The 18,982-nt window shown below is 47.6% G+C and overlaps 1 protein-coding gene across 5 annotated transcripts in view; it reads right to left on the reverse strand.

Annotated features, from left to right (window-relative positions):
• Window positions 1–2,844: 2,844 nt before the first annotated feature.
• Window positions 2,845–18,982, reverse strand: part of TMEM108 (transmembrane protein 108) — a 165,836-nt gene continuing 149,698 nt past the window's right edge. For 4 of the 5 annotated variants that reach the window (XM_054192592.1, XM_054192590.1, XM_054192591.1 and 1 more), the window contains 3 exons: window positions 13,358–14,470; window positions 4,352–4,506; window positions 2,845–3,188 (listed from right to left, as the gene is read on the reverse strand). In XM_054192592.1, coding sequence (XP_054048567.1) covers window positions 3,066–3,188; window positions 4,352–4,506; window positions 13,358–14,470 — 1,391 coding nt within the window. In that variant the 3' untranslated portion in view covers window positions 2,845–3,065. The remainder of the gene's footprint in view (window positions 3,189–4,351; window positions 4,507–13,357; window positions 14,471–18,982) is intronic. The other variant, XM_054192593.1, reaches the window with a different exon arrangement.

An 18,982-nucleotide genomic window follows, 5' to 3' on the forward strand; every position in this document is an offset into this window, starting at 1 on the left:
GGGCAAGCACCCCTCGCCTCTACCCCTGCTCGGTCACTTTAATGTCACATTGTCAATTCCACCTGGCCTGTTCAAAAAGGGCCCATTTCCCCGTGACAGCACAATGTGGCGACCAAGCGAGTCGACTGCGAACTGAAAGAAAAGGGCAAAACAATCCCTGAGACTTACTGCAGGGGACGGGGGAGGTTTCCCCTGCCCTTCTTTTTATGTCCCTGCTCTTTAGCGACTAGTGATCAGGTGGGTAGTTTATATAATACCTAAGTAGGATGTGTGCATGGTACAGCAGCATCCTTCACTATACGACATTAGGGATAGCGTTTTCTACCTACACACAGGGATGCTTCACAACCAGAATGCCAGACTTGTTCCCCTGTAGGATTATGGTCTGCGCATCTTTGTAGGCACGTCTGTAATGTGCTGACCTTGGGCATTGCCCTACCGCCGTGTGGGTTTGCGAGTCGTTGGCGAGATGGAATACAATCAGAAATCCCTGTCTTCCACGGGTGCCTAATACTGGCTGGCTGGGTTTGCAGCTGGAGTTTGTCTCGCTTGTTTTTGAGGTCCGAGAACTGCGAGACTGCCCACAGTCAGGTCACCATTTCCCGGCTGCGTGATGCCTGGGAGCAGCGCAGCATCTCGCAGATTTGCGAATATTTTTGGCTGGTTTCTAGGCATTCTGCATTTAGACTACCAAGCAAACCGTGCTGGCTGAATGACGGGAATCCTCCGGTATTTCTTACACAACATTTTCAGTGTATTTGCTCTGTGTCAAATAAAAAAATTCAGCCTTGCAAAAGCAATAGCACATAAAGAAAACAAATGTAAAAATATGGACTTTTTTGCAAAGTACTGAATTTATTTCTCTTTAACCTTGTTCTGTCTTTCCACCTCCCTGTTGAAACAGAAGACGAAGGTCTTCATGGGATTGCTTTCGCTCTTGGCAAGACCCTCAGGAAGTTTTTACTCTATAATTAACCAGCGATTTCCAGGAGGCTGTTTAGTATTTGATCATGAGGACTGCAGATATCATATTGCATAACATTTATCCCACAGCGAAAAGATATATTCCCAAAGTGCCCATCCATGTCCATGCACAGCCACATCTTCCTGCGTGCCCCGGTCACCTCGTAGGGCAGCAGTGCATTATTCTCTGATCCTGGGCAGAAAAACAAATATCGAGGAGAACTCCTAGAACATTAACATTTTCTAATTTTAGGAAGCCCGCATTCAGATTTGTGCCTTGGCACAGCAGAAGTGCACACGTTGAACAGGGAGAAGGGAGGGGTGATAATGCCCCTGTGGTCCCCCCCGTCCCAGGGGGAGCCACGTCTTGGTCTGATTCCAGCCGTCATTTAGTAAAGCTGCCGGGTTGCTCTGACTAACCACAGCCACTGGGACACTGCTGGCAGGTGGGAACAGCTGGACCAGACGTGCCGCTGCTATAATTCCCTTTTCTGATACCAGCGGTGGCTCACCTTGAACAAGGCATACGGTTGATGATGCCCTGCTAACCCTGTCCTGCCTGAGCTTCCCTTCTATGCAACCAAGCGATAAACCCGAGCAGCCGGCGGCACGGAGCAGCCAGCCGGAGCAGGGGGCAAACTCCCTCCCGCCTCACAGCCTGCTCCTGATGAAGTGAGGAGCAAAGGTAGAAAATAATCTGCAAGGACTGATGGCCAGAGGTGGGGAGAGGACGGCTGAGGCCTCAAAGGACGGAGGCCATTTCACTTGCTGAACGATACAAAAAAAGGCAATTTGAGAAGCAAAACTGAAAACTGGTCCCACGGTAACAATTCTGGGTTACTCAGAGAGAGAGCATCGATTTAGGCAAAGTCATTCCACGTTCCACGTTAGCCTCTTCCTGTAACAACCTATTTTTAATCCATCATTTACCATCCATCGTTCGCCCCTACTATTCCCCTAACACTATTACAGCCTGCAATCTAGCGCTTAACTGGGTAGGACTGAAGTGTCATTTTGTTCTGAAACACCACGTTTTCATTCCTAAGGGGGGAAGGAAAGTCTCAGAAAGTAGAGGGGGGTATGAGGAAACTTGATCCAATGGCACTGGCAGTCTCAGCACACAAGATAAATAAAAGAGTGGGGAAGTGGGAACGTGGTCAAAGCCACGGCACTCAATTGGTGGGAGTCCCTAGTCACCAGATTTCAATATTTCTGATAAATTCAAAGGAGGTTTCTGTTCCTTTGAAGGGGACACTCTACGTGCCTTCTCTTGAGGCTGTTTGCTCTGCAGGAAATAGTTCAGGACTCATTGGGCCAGAGTAGAGCAGCTGCGTCTCCAACGTGAAGTGTGGTTAGGACATTTACACAGGAAAAATGGTCATTCTGGTTCTTGCTCCTGTAAAACGGTTTTGGAGCTCAAACTGGAGCTCGGCTCTCCTGTTTAAGTCTGAAGAAGGTAACATAAAAAAGTAATGGGGCAACGTTACTACCCCAACGGGTTTGCCCATGTCTTGCATGTCCCTGGATCCCATGGGTGCATCAGTCGGTGCCCTGGCAGTGCTAGAGTCGTGCAAAGGATACAAGACTGGCACAGGAGCCATACAGACTGCTTCTGGCAATGGAGCTGGTCCCATCTCGTTTGTATTCTAGCTTGGCAGTCCAAAGGAAAGGAGTAACCGAAGTCATTCTACAGTAAGAGAAGGGACAGTCAGTCACCGAGCAGGAATGCTCATGGCCAGGCTGAGCAATGTCATGCAGGATGCAGGATGCTGTACCCAGCACGTGCTGCCTGCACCAAAACCAGCCAACATTCTCCCAGACCAAGGCTATTGAGCAGCAGATTGTCAATGAGAGTGAAGAAAACAGTCCGTTTGGCAGGTGTTTTGCTTAGAAATACCTTTATTTTATAAAGCCACAGTTTGTTCTGTAAAGTTTTACCACACTTATAAAAAAGGGGCTGACAATTCTGAGGGAGAAAAGAAAAGCTGAAAACATTTCTTGTAATTCAGGGTTACACAAAGGTTATATTTATAATATATATATATTTATTTATAATTTGGAGACAGCAGAGATGAAACTGCAACACGCGGGCAGCTGTGGGGTCATATTTCAGAGACTTGCTCGTGTCCTACAAACAGCGTTTCTTGACAGAAGGGGTTCACGAGGACCATCCCACTGTCGCGGTAGTCGCCGTTGGCGGGGGAGCGTGGCTCGGAGAGGTGGTCCTAGGAGAAAGATAGAGAAGCAGGGTGAGCACTTCACACCCCTCGCCCTCCATGAGCACACAGGGCACTCTGCTGCGAACGCACGTGAGCGATGGACTGCTTCTCCCAACCCTCCAAAAGTGCTTGAATTTTGGGGGCTCCAGCTCCCACAGAGCTAAGTTTGGTGAGCCCGTTTTGCCCTTCCTCAGGCAGCAGGAGCTGTGAGTGAAGAGCTCCTCTGATAACCAGGCTGATTCCTTCTCAATCTGGGGACCCAGAAGTCAGATGCACCAAGCTTCAGGTCCCTTAGCAGAATTTGAGTTTTCACGTTTCTTTCCTTTTTCACTTCCACTTCACATTGCAATAGTTTCCTGTCTATCAGCTCAGCTTGACTCCTCAGAGATGCATTTTCAGCTTCTTTTTAAGGTCAGAAAACCACATATATGGTTCCCAGCTACCCGATCACACCCCAGTTCAGTCACGTTCTGATCAGGTTTAAATGACTCAGATGGCAGCTTTTGGAGACCATCCTGTATGCGAATAGGCCTATCGTTCAGTTCTTGGTAAGGCCAGACCAGGTCCTGCCTCAGCTTGAGCAACACGATTGCCAGCACAGCGGGGTTAATGAAGCGACTCTGACGGCTTGTCTAGTCACATCTCAGAGGTTCCTTTTTAAAGACTTTTTTTTTAATTTAATGAGATGAGTTAGTCAGCTAGCTGATCTGAAAATCACTTTAGCGTAAACCCAAACTCTCCACTGTTTCTGGGTTTTAAACACCTTTGAACTAAGCTAAATTATTCTTCTCTGTCTCTGAGGCCAGAGAATACATTTCTATCCACAGGATCACCTGCCCATATATGACTAATCCCACCAAACCAGTCAGATCCATTAAGTAAAGGTTGATGAGTATATGCCACCGCTACACACTGTCTTATCCTGTTGTCACAGCAATATGGAACATATCTGCAATGCCTGGGAACAGGATGGCAATCTGGTTTTGGTGACACATTTATCCCATCTGATATATGTGTAGGAGTAGTATACATGTGTAGTCTTTCTCAAAAAGCTGTTTCCCCTGAATACGCGTAGGGATTTCAAGGCTTTATTAATGTGACTTCCTCTCCCCTTCTCCCAGCATGGCTTCAGTTAGTGTTTTCAGACACTAGTTCTGCAAGTGACGTACCTCTGAAGTCTCCAGGGACTGGATCTCTCTCGGTAACTCTACAGCATGCCTGTTGAAGTAGTCCATGGTAATAGCGTTATTCCAATAGCTCAGGTTGTTTTCTGGGTTAGACGTCTTTTTCTTCCTCCTCATGCAGCAGACTGTCAGCAGAACTGCTGTCAATAGAAACGTCAAAAATTTGGTTATTTCCTTTCAATAAGGGCTCATCAATATCATGGATTTGTTTTTTATGTTACTTGAGGAGAGGGATGGTGACCTTCATTCCTACAATTCGCTCTCAGTCAGATCTGGCTCTCTCCTAACAAACCCCACACAATAAAGTCAGAATCCGGGCCAAGCAGATGAGGCTTTGGGCTTGGCAGAATATGCAGTTTTTACTTTCTTTTTGATGTGAGTTTATAATCTCCAAGATGTGGCTGCCGGGCTAATGAAAAGCTTTACTGTTGTAACTGATGGTATTTTAATACCTAAGCAGGGATTTGTAGACCCCGTGGGGCAGAGGACACTCCCCGGGGGCTGCGAAGGATGCCTCTGGGCAAATCTTTTCTGCTTCTATCAAGTTCAGAGGCTGCAGCGATGAGCACATTAGCAACCGGGCAGTGAGAGACACCTGTCCTAGGCTCAAAGTCATTAACGTATGTAGTCGCACGTCTTCAATATCAAAAGCTTCTGCCCTGAAGTACCACCGATCCCTGCCTCTGTCACCTGCCATTCGTAACTTGGATATTTGGGTACTTTGCGACCATGCTCCAAAACATCAGCGACCAGCTGATGGGCTGATGGGAACAGGTGGGGTCCTGAGCAGGATAGTGGTGAAGTGGCGTGGAGATCCCCACCGGCACCTGCCTCACGTAGCTTACACTTCCAGGGTAGCATTAACCTCAGAGCTGGGGTTTTCCTGCCTGTCTCCATCAGCTCTATCAGGATGTGGGACCTACTGATAAGCGTAATCCGTTTCTCACACTTGCTTGGGCAGTGGTGGTATCTGAGCCTGGATTTTTTTCCGTCTCTGCAGAGCACACTTAAGATTCTGCAATCTGAAATATTTCAGCTTAAAGTAGAGCAGTCAGGCAAGACGAAGCGTCCAGCAAGTGAAAATTATCCCTCTGGTCTCAAGGCCACAGGCACCCCCTGGCCGCAGAGATGCCAGGATAACGCTCCCCCAGCGGGTGGGCCGAAGACAAAGCTGGTTGAATGTTATTTTCTGGAATTGCTTTCGGTTTAGTCATCTCCGTTGCAATTCAGATAGGTAATCGTGGCAATTTTACGAAAGCCAGACAAACCCACCGTAACGAACTTACTGCTCCCCCCGGTCCTTGCTCAGGCAGAAGCTGAGGCGTGTACAAGGGTTTGTTCAGAGGAGCGATGCGTAAGCTCTGTGTGCTTACCTTACACCTGTGGAATTAATTGACCGGTTGTGCTCGTAATCTACCTGGTTTATACAGACAGACAGGTAGCTGGACATGTATTTACTTTGATTTGTACCTGTGAAATAGGGAATGCCCTGCTGTAAATTCACTCCATTATTTCTAAACCCCTCATGGTAGAGAAGAAGAGAGAAAAATATTCATGAAGCAGAGAAATGTATTATTTTCCCAGCTACAGCCAAAATTATTTATTAGAATTACAGCCCAGAGGAAAGAGAAGACTGCAAAGAGGTCAAAGCTGCTTTGTATGTTTTGACAAACATTGCAGCTACCCATATGCCATGGGTCTAATTCCTTATCCCATCTACTCTCATAAAATGTCAATATGAAAGTGCAAGGCTAGAGCTCTATTTAAAACAAAAGAATAAACTACTAAGAAAAAAAAAATAATGGGTTTGAGTTCAGGCAGTTTATGTCTCATTCAAAGGGAAAGGTGAGCTTATCCTATAAATCTTCCGAAACTAATGGAAAAATCTCCCGTACTGTTCCTGCATGTTTCAGAAAAGCAGGTCATTATCAAAGTTACCATTATCTTTGACTCCTATTGCTTCAGTCTTTCTATCACCAACAGCTTCATTTGCTGACAGCCCGGCTCCTGCTGCTCTGCCTGTAGGCAGGGACCCCATGGGGGCCACCAGAACTTCTCTCCCCGGCCGGGGAAATGCCCGTCCTCCTGAAGGGCCGCATCTTTGCTCCCTACTTTGCTGCCACCCTCTCCACGTCCCAGCCCGGCCTGCAGGCTCGTTAAAGACTGGAAAGTGAAGCAGGACCTACATTTAGTCCTCCCCACTGCTGCTGAGAGCCAACAGGCCTTGGAGCTTTTCGGTGCTCCGGCAGCAAGTGCTCCCTAAGGCACAGAGCATTTTTGAAGGTGCCTGAGAATACGAGAGCTCCAGTAAAGCCAACTCTATCGCTGTGCAAATATTTTGAAAGCCTGGGGTTTTACAGCTTAAAAAATGTTGCAGCTGCTGATAGAGAAGTATCGGATTTGGGCTTTAGGGGCTGGAAAGCTGGTGACGCTGAGTCGAGAGAAATCTCTGCTTCTTCCATCAGGAAAAGGCCTTGCCATGTGCAGATATGGTTGCTACACAGCAATAATGCTCTTGCCCTTAATTACACTCTTGGCCTCCAACCTTAGTACACACACAGGCAACCGGATGGAAGACTGTGGAAAACGGGTTCCTGAGCTTCCTCAAATATAACACATCTTAGCAGAAGGCTGTCTACCTAAGCTGCCCCAATTCAAAGCAGAGAAGACCTGACTTTAGAGGGAAGAGAGAGGACAGCAGGGCTGGAATGGGGCTATTCCCTCTTCATCTCACATTAACTACACTTTCGGGGCATATTTTAGTGAAATTAATGTAGCTAACATAGGACCGCTCACTTCCAGAACAATGCTAAGGACAGGGTACAGCTTTACCAATATTATTATAGAGCTATTTGCTCCCGTGATTAGAATTATGTGTATTGCTGAAAAACCTCTTTCCAGACAGACAGTTGGGATAGCCAGCAAGTGGATGAAATACATAGAGGGCAGAGATGGTTTGGAAGGGAGAAATGGCAATAACAACAACGACAGAGCTGAAGTAAGAAACAGTAGCTGCAATACCCAGCTTATCTTTCCTGGTATATCACGTGATGGCCTTGTAAGGACGAGAAAGTGCTGTTGTTCAGTGCTGCCATGTATCACCTCTGTTTCAGAGATGGCCAACCCTTTGGGCAGATAAAGGGCTAACTCTTCTCCGGTTTTCAAGCGCTTACCTGCATGCTTTCCGTGAGTCAGAAAAGCTAAACTGACTTTTTCTTTTGCCTGCTCCATGTTAAAGTCAATAGTGAGTGCCACAAAGACACTTCAGTGTTGTCCCTGTGTCAGCCTGAAGCTCCCCGTACAGAGACTGTAACACCCGTTAGGAAATACCAGGGGTGTCTGCAATTTTGTGGATACCGGAGGTTCAGAATGTTCAGAAGCAATTCTAACCCGTGTTCTTTGGCCTGCTGCTAGCCTGGAGGGAGAAAAGTCAACCCACGCACTCAGGGGCTAAGAGATGCTGATGAGCTCTGGATGACGCTGGCCTCTTTTTGGCCCTAAGGCAAATTAGGTCTGCATTATCCGCTTCTCCCGCCACCCCCCATGAAGCAGGACATAATACATCCCACAAATGGGAAAAATGAGATGCTCTCAGATATACAGGTTTCTAGGCTGGTGGGAACATGTCCATCATCTACTCTCACCTGCACGAAGTGACACGACATCAGAAGACTTTCACCTGTTAACTTAACCATGAGCTGTACTTAAGGTACAGCACATCTCATAGGAAAACACCCAGCTTCATTTAAGGACGTGGAGTGACCAGGTTTCTATCCCATTCCCACAAAGTTCATTTCAAAACCTCATTTCCATTGTGGGGACATGTTTATGTTCCCCTTGTTCTCTAAATATCTCCAGCTTTGTTCGCCACTTCATCAATCTCCTTTTGCCTTTTTTATTAAAAACTTCCACTGTGCTATCAGAAACGTCCCCCATATGTGTGGGCTTCAGCCTCTTCCTGGACTACATGGTGACACAAGTGGATTCATGTTGCATTTCTCAGCCCTTAAATCATTCACACGGTGCTTTTCTAATCTTCCAATCTTTTTTAAAAAACATAAACCACCGGGATTATACACCATATTAAATACTGGCCTCATAAATGCAGATCTCATAAATGAGATCATACCAACTCCCTACAGTTTCCTGATAGTCTTCTGTCTTTTCTTTCAACTCACTTAAATATTTTACCAGTCTCATTCAGCTGCGTACCCCCTTCCCCCACTCTCCAGCTCACACGTAAAACACAATGTTAACGGACCTGAACGTTGCAAGCACTTTAAATCAGGAGATATTCAGACTGAAGGATGTTAATTTACCTCTCCCTATGCCTGCAGATCATAATATAAACTAAGTTTCTACAGAACCCTTGCCTCAATAACTAAAATAGTGGTTTTTTCTGTCTTTCTTTCAATTTCCCTTATGTACTGTGGCGCCTATAGTAGTACAGCCTTAGCTGTGATACAGGTATCATGATGGGTTTGGTTATTGGCCACAGCTGCTTACATCTGGCGACAGGAGGCTTTTCTCCAGCTCAGTCTGAGCTCACACCTGGGGATTAGACTCAGGCTTTGGGATCCCTCTCGCTTCAGACCGGGAAGCAAACGTTCGTAGGTTTTGTGATTGAGAAAGCGGGTGAGATAATTTTGGAAAGCGTCCCAGTGCATGAAATGTGAGTTAAGTGGGGTTAGGTCCAAGGCAATTCTTCATATATTCTTTGAGTTCTGCTGACGCCTGCGTTCGGAGGCTCAGCCTTCCTCTCGCGTTCTCCCGTGTCAGCAGAACTGACTGAATGAATTGACTTCTGCGCATCTGATTTGCAAGTTTCTGTTCTTCCCCGTTTTATCGTTGCCATTCTGTAATTACAGAGACGTAAGTACCGGGAGCCCAAGGACCAGGATGGTGGTTTTTAAAACGCGTTTGTGTTGTATCTGGTTCTGCATTGCAGAGACAGGCACCCACACACGTACAAACGCACGTGCACAAAAATGTTCAAGGCTGCCTGAAGGACACCGCAAAAACAGCTCGAACTGTGATATGCAGAAAATACTTAGATCAATGTTATATACGACTTTGCTTTTCTGGGAACACAATGATACAAAATCCTTCATTTTTGCAGCCCTCAAGTGGTGTTAGCAACGTTACCTCCATTATTTATACCATGAAACTGAGGTACCAAAAGGTGAAATGATTTCCCCAGCAGCAGATGTGGCTCACGCATTCCTATTCAAAGCATTACTTTTCTGGCAAGCATTTTAAGGGATTTCAGTGGGACTCAGAAACTTATGCACCTTTAAAGAAATATGTACTGTAAGGACGGGGAGGCTAAATCCCATCTCTTATTTCAACAGGTGAACTCCTGTGGCCCAGGTCTTCAGGCTATAGCGCTATCGCCACTGAGCTGTGCCACCAGCATGGCTGGTGGGACCTGCCAGTCCTCAGGGGGGCTATGCCAGGGCACAGCGATGCTGAACATACCTTCTGCTGCTTCCTGCTCTAAGGGGAAAATCCCCATGGCAGGGATGGGCCAGCGAGGAGCCCTGGCAGGGTCTTTCCTCCACAAGGAGAAGTGCAGCACCCCAGGAACTTCTTCCCATGGGGATGAGGAGCCAAGGGTTCCTGTGGTCACTCTCTAGCAGGTCACTTCCCCTGCTACGGAAGTTAAAACACCCACAGGTTTTCATTTAACAGGGGCCTGTCAATAAAAGGTGTGACAGAGAGCAGTGTGTGGTGCCCTGCTGTCCCACGTGTCAGGGAGGGACACACGTGTCTCTGCAGCATCGTGGTGTGTCTTTCCTTCCGAGGATTTCGGGCAGTGGGAGCTGTGCCCAGGAGCTCCCTGAGGAGGAAGGCTCTTCCAGCCTCCTCACCACCCGTCACGCAGGGGAGGGATTGTGGGGAAAGGCACAAGGGCTCCGGGCGGCAGAGAGATGTACCGTCCACTGCGCAGCTCTGCAGGGGCTCTGGGAACAGCCCGGAGGTCAGCGAGCTGGCTCAGGGGCACTCCTCGTTAGCAGGAGGAGGGAGCTGAGTTAATTAGATTCCTGCAGTTCTACAGCCACCCACAGGCTCTCGTTGCCTCTCCTCACCTCCTTCCACTTCTTTCCAGGGTGCATTGGTAACTTCCCTGCCCCGGGGCCGCCTCTCCCCCTGGTGCAGGGTCTTATCCTTTCTCACAGGTGTCTCAGCAGCAGCTCAGGGCTTACTGTTCCCCTCGGTGGGTCCGGCCAGAAGCCTTGAAAGTGCTCCGAGGCAGCGATAACCCCCCATGATAAGTCTTCAGTGACTTTCTCCATGGCTGGTTCCCTCTTAAGGCAGCTCAGGTATTTAACAGCACGGGGCCGGGTCTTGACATCCCAGATACCTCCACCTTTCAGCATCCCAAGGCAGAAGCGGGGCAGTGTTTTCTCAGCCTGTGCCCGCAACATGTGTGAGAGCCTCTCCCCGAAAGCGTTTTCACCCCTCGAAGATGAAATGAAATCCAAATGGCCGTACTCTTCGTCCGTCTATTAGCATCAGCCCCCTCTAGGCCACAAGTGACGAGCAAACGACAGCGCGGGGCTTTCTGTCCTGGGCTGCAGGCGCCTGTGCCCGGGAGGTGGCGACAGTCCCCTTCGCACACCGCACACCCCATCCCGCACACCCCATACTGTACACCACACACCCTACACCGGTTCCTCAAGATACACCGATGCCTGAGGGTGTATCTCTGGAAACGAAGTGCCCCTCTGGTGTGCAGCAGAGAGGGGAGCCACGGGCGACACGTGTGCATCTGGGTGAAAGCGCTTCGGGTTGTCCTAACTTATTTTTCTTCTCCTGTAGGAACAATCTATGCCCGTACAACAGCAATTCTCATGGCATAGTTTAAACGGCATAACTTTCGGATGAAAGCAATTCCCTAGGTACTTCAGCCAGATTAAAAAAAAAAAAAACCACAAAAAACCAACCCGTTTAAATGCCTGCCTACCAATCATTTCAACTCTGAAATACATCTGAGGATCCCCAGATTTTAAAAGGAGAGTCCCACTGAAGACTACCCTCAGAAATATGGTCATGAAAGCAGGACTTAAATAGCTGAATCACTTAAACACTCAGTTGTATTAGAGCTGGTCTAGATAATTTTCAAAATAAGACTTGCCTTTTTAAAAATGTAGCTCACAAATACAAGAAACAGGATAGGCACAGTAGTCGTATGAACACACACTGTTATAGTAAATAAGAATAAAAGTTTAAACACCAGTATTTAATGAATACTGGATTAAAAGTCCTGCCAACAGACTCTTCGTATTATTAATAATAATAACAGCTATCATTAGTTATGAGCTCATGCATGGCACACTGCAGGCACAGATATACACCACTTTACATGCTGCTTACGCTTCCTCTGCTTGTGTTGTACAGTATTGTATTTTGTGGTTTGTATTTGGAAACCTTCTATCCAAACCAGCTTTCTTTCTGAATATTGGCCCAAAACATAATGCTTGGAAGAATTTAGTTGATGCTTTATTTCTACTGATTGACAGCCAAGCCACTGTTCATCAAATCATCAGATATCGCTGCTTCGCTGTGCTTGCTATACCCCAGTTTCTCCATCTTTTGCAGAGTTATGTACGCACGCTTCTGCTTTGATTTCTCTTTATTTTGACTGTCCATCTTTTAGGTTTAAGCTTTGTTTTCACTCGTGGTTCTAACCACGTGGGCAAGAGCAGAACGGATGGTCCCAGCGGTACAAGTCTAACAGCTATGCTGAGCCAATCCAATAATTTTCAGCTGCCAAAAGGATCAGTGCAGCTCCCTCTCCAGGTGTGCATTCCTGCAGCCTCATCCACTCCAGGGCTCGTGCTCATCTGACCCTGCGGCGAGCTGATTCAGCTCACTGGGTGGACAGAAAGTACCAAAGAGCAAAGTGGATATTTTTTTGATCGCTTTAGCAATCTGGAAGCGGCTGAGAGAGGTGCCAGGTCAGGCCCAGGCAGAAGGAGAGGGGCAGGATCAGGTGGCTGCGCCCCGGAGAGGGCAGGAGAGGGCAGCACGGTCCTTTTTGGCAGGAAGACGCTGTGTGCGAGACTTCATCTAGCCTCAGTACAGCTCGTAGCTGCAAATAACAGAATTAATACTCAATATGGTTGGCTGCTACCCTTTTATGTTTCCTCAGGCAGCAAAGGCTGGGAAATGTTTGGTTTTGTTTCACTCCAGACAGATCAGCATAATCACACCCTGCGACAGCGAAACCCCAGAGAATCTGTTGTCCCACCTTGCTGACATAACCCAGCTACCCAGGGGGCACCTTGGCATCCACTCACAAACTTCCTCATAATTTCTCTTGGGTTTTTTGTAACTGAGTCAAATGACAAGACACCAAGCCAACTCTGGAAACCCAACCTGCCCTGGTCCCGCAGGTGGCTGACTCCCGCTGTCCTACGGCCAGGATTTCAAACTCTTCCTGCTCTCTTGGCAGCTGCAAAGTTGGAATTAAAATGGAGGAAACCAGCAATTTGGTCATCAAACTTTAAAATCTGAGTGCACAAACTGCCTGCAATGGAATATTTTATTGCGCTGGAAAACTGATGTTTCTTAAGGCAATAGTCATTATGACTGTCATTAATCTTTTGGGTTAGCAGTGGGCTTTTTAAACCCAATTCCAGAGCAGAATATAGTGGTTCCTAGATTAAAGACTTGTACAACTTTTTGTCACCAGTGTAAATGCCTTGAAGTAAAGCTGCTTCACCTTCTAGACTTGCTCAGCCTTGTGTTACAACCTCAAATGGTGGGTCCAAAAAGACTAAGGGATTTCTAATAGCAATGGAGAAAATATGCTTTGAGTGTGTAACCGTGATAGCCTGCATTTTGGAGCTAAGCAGTTTGGTCAGTGAACGCATTAGCTGCCTAGTGATTCTCATCCATCTCAAGCACTCCACCTGGTCCTTGAATCATGGGCCGAATTTTAAGGAAAGAGAAAAAGAAAGCAAAATAAAGCAGCAATTAACTTACAACACGAAGATATAGGTACGCTGATGGCCAGAATGATCCAGGCAATGTCCATCTTGCTGAGACAGATGGTTGCTCTGTGCTGGGGTTTGTCCCCCTCGGTGACATGGGAGATATTTCCTTGCACCCCAGGTTTCCAGGTCCCGGCAGGAACGAGTCTGTTGAGGAAGTTCCCGGTGGCGGTGGAGCCAGCTGTGGACATGGAGCTGGACAACCTCGTGGCGGGCGCTGAGGAGAGAGCGCTGCCCAGCAAGGTCGCGTTAGTCACCGCGCCGCGCTGCGTTGGAGCGGGTCCCTCGGGGTCTCCCGCTGCCGGGGAGGAGACACCGATGTCAAAACTGGTCTGAACCGAGTGACCTGCTGCTGCTGTTGCAGATCCAGGGCCAGCAAACAGAGGGACGTTTGTACTGAGATTCAAGGTTACCCAAGAGTTGTTTTTGCTCAGCATATCCCATACGCCATAGCGGGTGGGTTTAAAAGGCACCGACACTGCTTCAGGATCAGTTGATGGTCCAGCAGTTGTGGTGGCAAAATCTGCCTCCTGCACCACTAGCTCGGCCCCATCCCCTCGCTCTGCTTCCCTAAGGCTTCCCGAGGCGTTGCGGTGGGGAGAAGGGTCTGAGTGTGTAGTTCTTGCCAGCCCCGTGCCATTCGGATCGCTGGACGCTGCGGTCTGGGACTGAAACGGGTGGTCTGTGAAAGGGCTCCTCAGGGTAGGGAAGGGAGAGTGCAGGGTCGTTTTTAGGTAAGTCTCCGAGGACTCTGTGAAGTTGCCTTTGAAAACCTGGAATATTTTCCCCTTGGGGCGAGTCTGTCCGGAGTGCAAAGCACTCTGGTTGTATAAATGATACGTTTCCTTTTCGCCGATGCGAGGGCCACTCGCTTGCTTTTGCCCGGTGGAAGGGGCTTTCTCCGCCAGGCTGACGGGATGGGGAACAGTGCGAGCGGACGTGGGAAGGGGCTCTGCCGCGTGGCGGTCTTTGTGGCGAGGTGTTGTTCCCATGGCCGTGATAGTGGTAGTGTCCATCGGGAAGCCCTGAGAGGAGGAGACAGTGGGAGACAGTACCTGAACAGAAAACACCAGCTCTTCTGTCAGTGCCAAGATCAGTAGAACACCTGGAGGAAAAAACACAGAGAGAGGGTGAGACACCGGGGAAGGACCAGTGGACAGGGAATGGCTCGGCTTGCGCATCTGGCAGGATGTTCTGCAGAAGGACAGAAGAGTTAGCATCCAACTTTGTCAGCTTCTCTGGGAAAGTAGGAAGAGAAAGGAACATCTGCAGGGGCTGCGGTGGCCCCGTGGCCGTGGGAGCGGCGAGGTGGGAACGGGAAGGTTGCAGGGAATCTCCGTGGCAAAGGGAGAGAGAAACTTGCAGTATGGACTCAGGAGAGTGCTCTAAAGTGCCATAGGCAGGTGATTTCCCTGTAGAAGCTACAAAGCATCCTACTCTTTAGAGGTAGAAACAAAAGACGTTTTCATTTTCATTTTGGCCAGGAGGCCTCCAGATGAATGTCCGCATCATTATGAGGAACCTTAATCCACTCATTTTTTTGGCTACAAAATCCTAAATTTGGCTGCCTTTAGTCTTGGATGCCATTAAGTAATCTGAATCTGGGTTTTTTTTTGAGAGAGCAGCTGCTTAGCCCTTGCTGAAAATGAGGTCAAGAAGGGATGCCTGATGAGAGGGCTTCCTGGGTTATATATGCTGTCATTTACTTAGCAACTTCAGAAAATCTAGTCACTTATTTTCGAGTATGAGATGTGGAAAATCTCCAAATGTTAAAAACGAACAAGAAAACACAGCTATCACACCCATTTTAAAGAGCCATGTGATTATTAGGGCCCTGACTCAGTCTAACACAACTGCCCTTTGCACCTATACAGAAATGTTTGGTTGGAACCCGTTCTGTGCTCACATGTGCTGTGGGACAGCGTTGTGTGAAATTTGCCTCCCGCCACCCTCTGTAGCGCATATCATTTCAGGAGGTGCCAGATTCACACCGCTGGGAACATCAATTCTTCCATTTATTCCTAGTCCGGATAATGGACATGGGCAGCTGCAGTAGCACAACCCTCCCCGGGACGCAGGGCTAATACGCCGTGAGTTAGCGTGACCTGCAGGGACCACATCAATCACATGTCACCATTTCCATATGTTGAAGCTGTCGAGTGTAATGTGGATCTCTGCCCACTAGGAAGCACATGGAATAAATCCATTTTGCACAGCCCACTGAGCATCATCAGATGGCACCATTAGCATCGCGCTAGTGTGAATTTCAACCTGCGGTGGCAAGGTGAAAAACGTTGCCAGAGTCTTAACAAATCAGGGAGACGAGTTCGTCAAAGCTGCAGGACTCCAAACTGGGTAATGATCACCTTCCAGCCAAGCCTGTGGAGTCCCTTCCTGCCCCTTTCTCCGCCCTTCCCAGGCTTGCCAGCTTTCTCCGTGAGTGTTCTTATGCCTTTTAGTTCTACCCTACTTGGGAATATCTGCTATGGACACCAGCAGGAAAGGAAGACAGGGATTTGGGAAAATGAAAGAAGATCTCTGATTCAGTGTCCACTGTGCCCTCGGACTCTGCTGCACGTTGGGCAGATGCCAGTGCCATGAAATGTGTTTATTCTGAATCCTGCGCATCATTCACACCCATTCGCCAGCAGTGCAATACACGTAGCAAAAACTCACCGAAGCAGCAGCACCTATTCCTCTTACCCAGCTAAATGCTCTACTTCCATCACCAACCATCGGTTCCGAACCAGAACAGCGCAGAGCTCTGCAACCAACAAAATTCACCTCCTCTTGCCCCCAGCAGCCTCCTGTTACTTCGCAGCGTATCCAGAAGATGAAAACACTGGGTGGATAACGCAGTGAGAGCCAATCACAAGCAATGCACTTTCCACTGCCTGATGCTAAAATTAGCTCTTTTTTAAAAATTTATTTATTTCTGAAATAAATATCCCTGCCAAATGAACCATCGTCTGGGACACTGCTTCCCAGTTCCTTGCCAGTCGCAGACAATATGCTGCTCAGCAGAACACCTAGTCAAAGAAAGAAGCCTATTCTGTACACTGGGATGCAACCAGGAGAGCAGATCGTGCTATACTGGTGGAGCATCACTCTTGGAAACGAAAGGCAGGAGTTATCTTCACATTTTTGGCAGCACTTACTCTGAGGTCAAGGTCAAAGCAGATATTCTAGTGTCCATATGGCTAATATTTCATGCCAAGACAAGTTGTTGCCGCACAACAAATTCAAAGAGGAAAGGATGACAATTTATTTTGGATGGCTGTGTGGAAATCGTGTTTTGGGAAACTTTAGGCCTGCTGTTCTGAGCACACAAGAGAAAGGGCATTGGCAGATCTTATGAGATACTAGACTGTAATGATTGTAATGCCTGCTAAAATTTTTTGGATGTTCTCTGTGTAACTACTTTCTCTCACACCTCACAAGCAGAAAAACATCTCTATTGGGTTAATGTTTTTCTCCAGGATATTCCTTAAGGAATAAGGAAGTTGTCAGCTTGTCGGCATATTGTGCCCTGGGGGTAGAAGCCTGGCTCTTTGGCTAAAAACCTACCTAATATCCCTCTCCACTTCTTGAAATACTGATAAATCAGAAGCTTGCTGCTATAAAGATTTATGATCTCTCCGGGGCAGTCTGTTGTGGTAGCGGGTCACCACACATCAGGCACGGGAAGCCAGATGCATTTAGCTAGTATACCTTTAGGTTAGGTGGCTTGTAAAGTATGAATAATTATTCAGAGGAAATACTACATCAGAAGTAGTTTATTTGACAATAAACAATAACCCCCATGACATTTGGCTGTCTCGGGCTGTGGCAGTCAGGTTTTGCTCATCTGCTAGACTCCCTTTAACAGCCTCTGCAGAACCACCGTTGCCCCATAAGCTACAGCTTCTTAGGACTTTTTTTACTGGTTGAATGAACCACAGTAACTCCTTCAGTGACAACTAGAGCTAGTCTGTGCCCCTAACTACTGAAAAAAATATTCAGCTTAGTAGATCACTGTAAAAATAGCCGGTGCTGTATATTTAGGGAGAACCAGCTGATAATAAGGGCTTCACAGTGGGCGTTGCTGACCCTTTTAAGTAGAATTAACTGTCTTTATAATTGATCAACAGCCAAGCAGAAAGCAGAAGGAAAGCTGGAATCGGTATTTTCATATGCTCTGCATCATCACCTAAGCATGCTCTGGCTGGATTTGTGCGCCCTGCTTCCCCAGAGCTCCCGCTTACTTTTCTATTGCTTGAGGATATGCAATGTCTTACGAAGTCGGACTCTTATTCAGGTCCCTGATATTAGACTGCTGTCTTTGGCAACTTTGGCTTAAGCCTAGGAAAAGGATATTCTGAATTTCTCTACTAAGGCGCAAGAGGCATTTATCACAGAAATGGCCTTAACCAACCCCTTCGAATTTCTTCCCTTCCCAACCTCTGTCTCTGCTTCACAAATGCACCTGCACTGAGAAAAGCACCATGGTGGGGACGTCGCCAATTGTCCCCTGGTGCCTCAGCTTACCTTCAGGCAGACTGCCACTGAAAGGAAACCTTCTGGTTGCTATCAAGTTGTCATGGCCAAAGTTTTGATATCCCAGGTGAGATGGCACATCGAAGATACTCTTGGTCAGTTCAAAGTGCAGTTCTGCAGCTCTTTGCGAAAATCCTTCCGTTTTGGCTGCCTAAGACTCTTAGGACTGATCTTAGAGTGTGAGCCCTTTGGGGTAAGGACTGGCAGTCCTTGCCAGCTGCTGGCATTATGGTAATGCAGACTGATGTAAGCACATTATAGTAAATAATAATAATTAATTATATTATTCAGAGGTCAGTTCACACCATTAAGTTTTTTCATAAGGGGCCATTTCTAAGGTATAGGAGCTCACGCTCAGAAGGGGTCAAACTGGTTTGGCTTTTAAATGCAGTGTGTCAAATTCCCACTTTTGGAGTCTAATTTTATGACTACATTAAAACCATTCAACCGTAATGAGGCGGCCGCTTGACCTGACGTCTCTGTTATGTAAACTGTGTCATCCTGTGGTCTTGCATACTGCACCAAGAAGGGAATGCTAAGTACAAAATGAATTGACTCAAGGCTGAAGCACAGCAGAGTGACGGCAGAGTGTACACAGAGGATGCCGATGTGCATTTTGCCATAAAAACTCCTTCCTAACAGCATGGGGAAATGGTTCAAACCCCAACAGGATCTCCCTGCAGCGCTTCTTCCCATTGTACACTCACAGGAGTCCAGAAATGGTGCGTATGGTTTTGTACCTGAAGAAAATGAAGGAGTTCCTTTACAGCAATGTTTTAAAAGACTGTGGTTGATGTCCTCAGCAAGTCTCAGGGAAGTGGGGGGTTAGGAATATTGTGCTTTCCCAGACTATGAAACCCTCAGGGAGTCTACCCAAAGTCCCGCCTCTGAGAATCGTTTGTGAACTTCCTCATGACCTCGTTATTTGCAGGCAGGAGGCAAACCTCCCTCCAAACCAGAAAACCAGAGCTATTTGGGCCCCAGCAGCTGATGTCCTCTGACTGTTTTATCTCAGGACCTTGGAAGCCCCCTCTAGGAGCCGCTGTCCCGGCACAGGACAACATTAAAAGGCTTAATTTAG

This window comes from Rissa tridactyla, chromosome 2 (genome assembly GCF_028500815.1).
Source record: "Rissa tridactyla isolate bRisTri1 chromosome 2, bRisTri1.patW.cur.20221130, whole genome shotgun sequence".
Classification (NCBI taxonomy): Eukaryota; Metazoa; Chordata; class Aves; order Charadriiformes; family Laridae; genus Rissa; species Rissa tridactyla.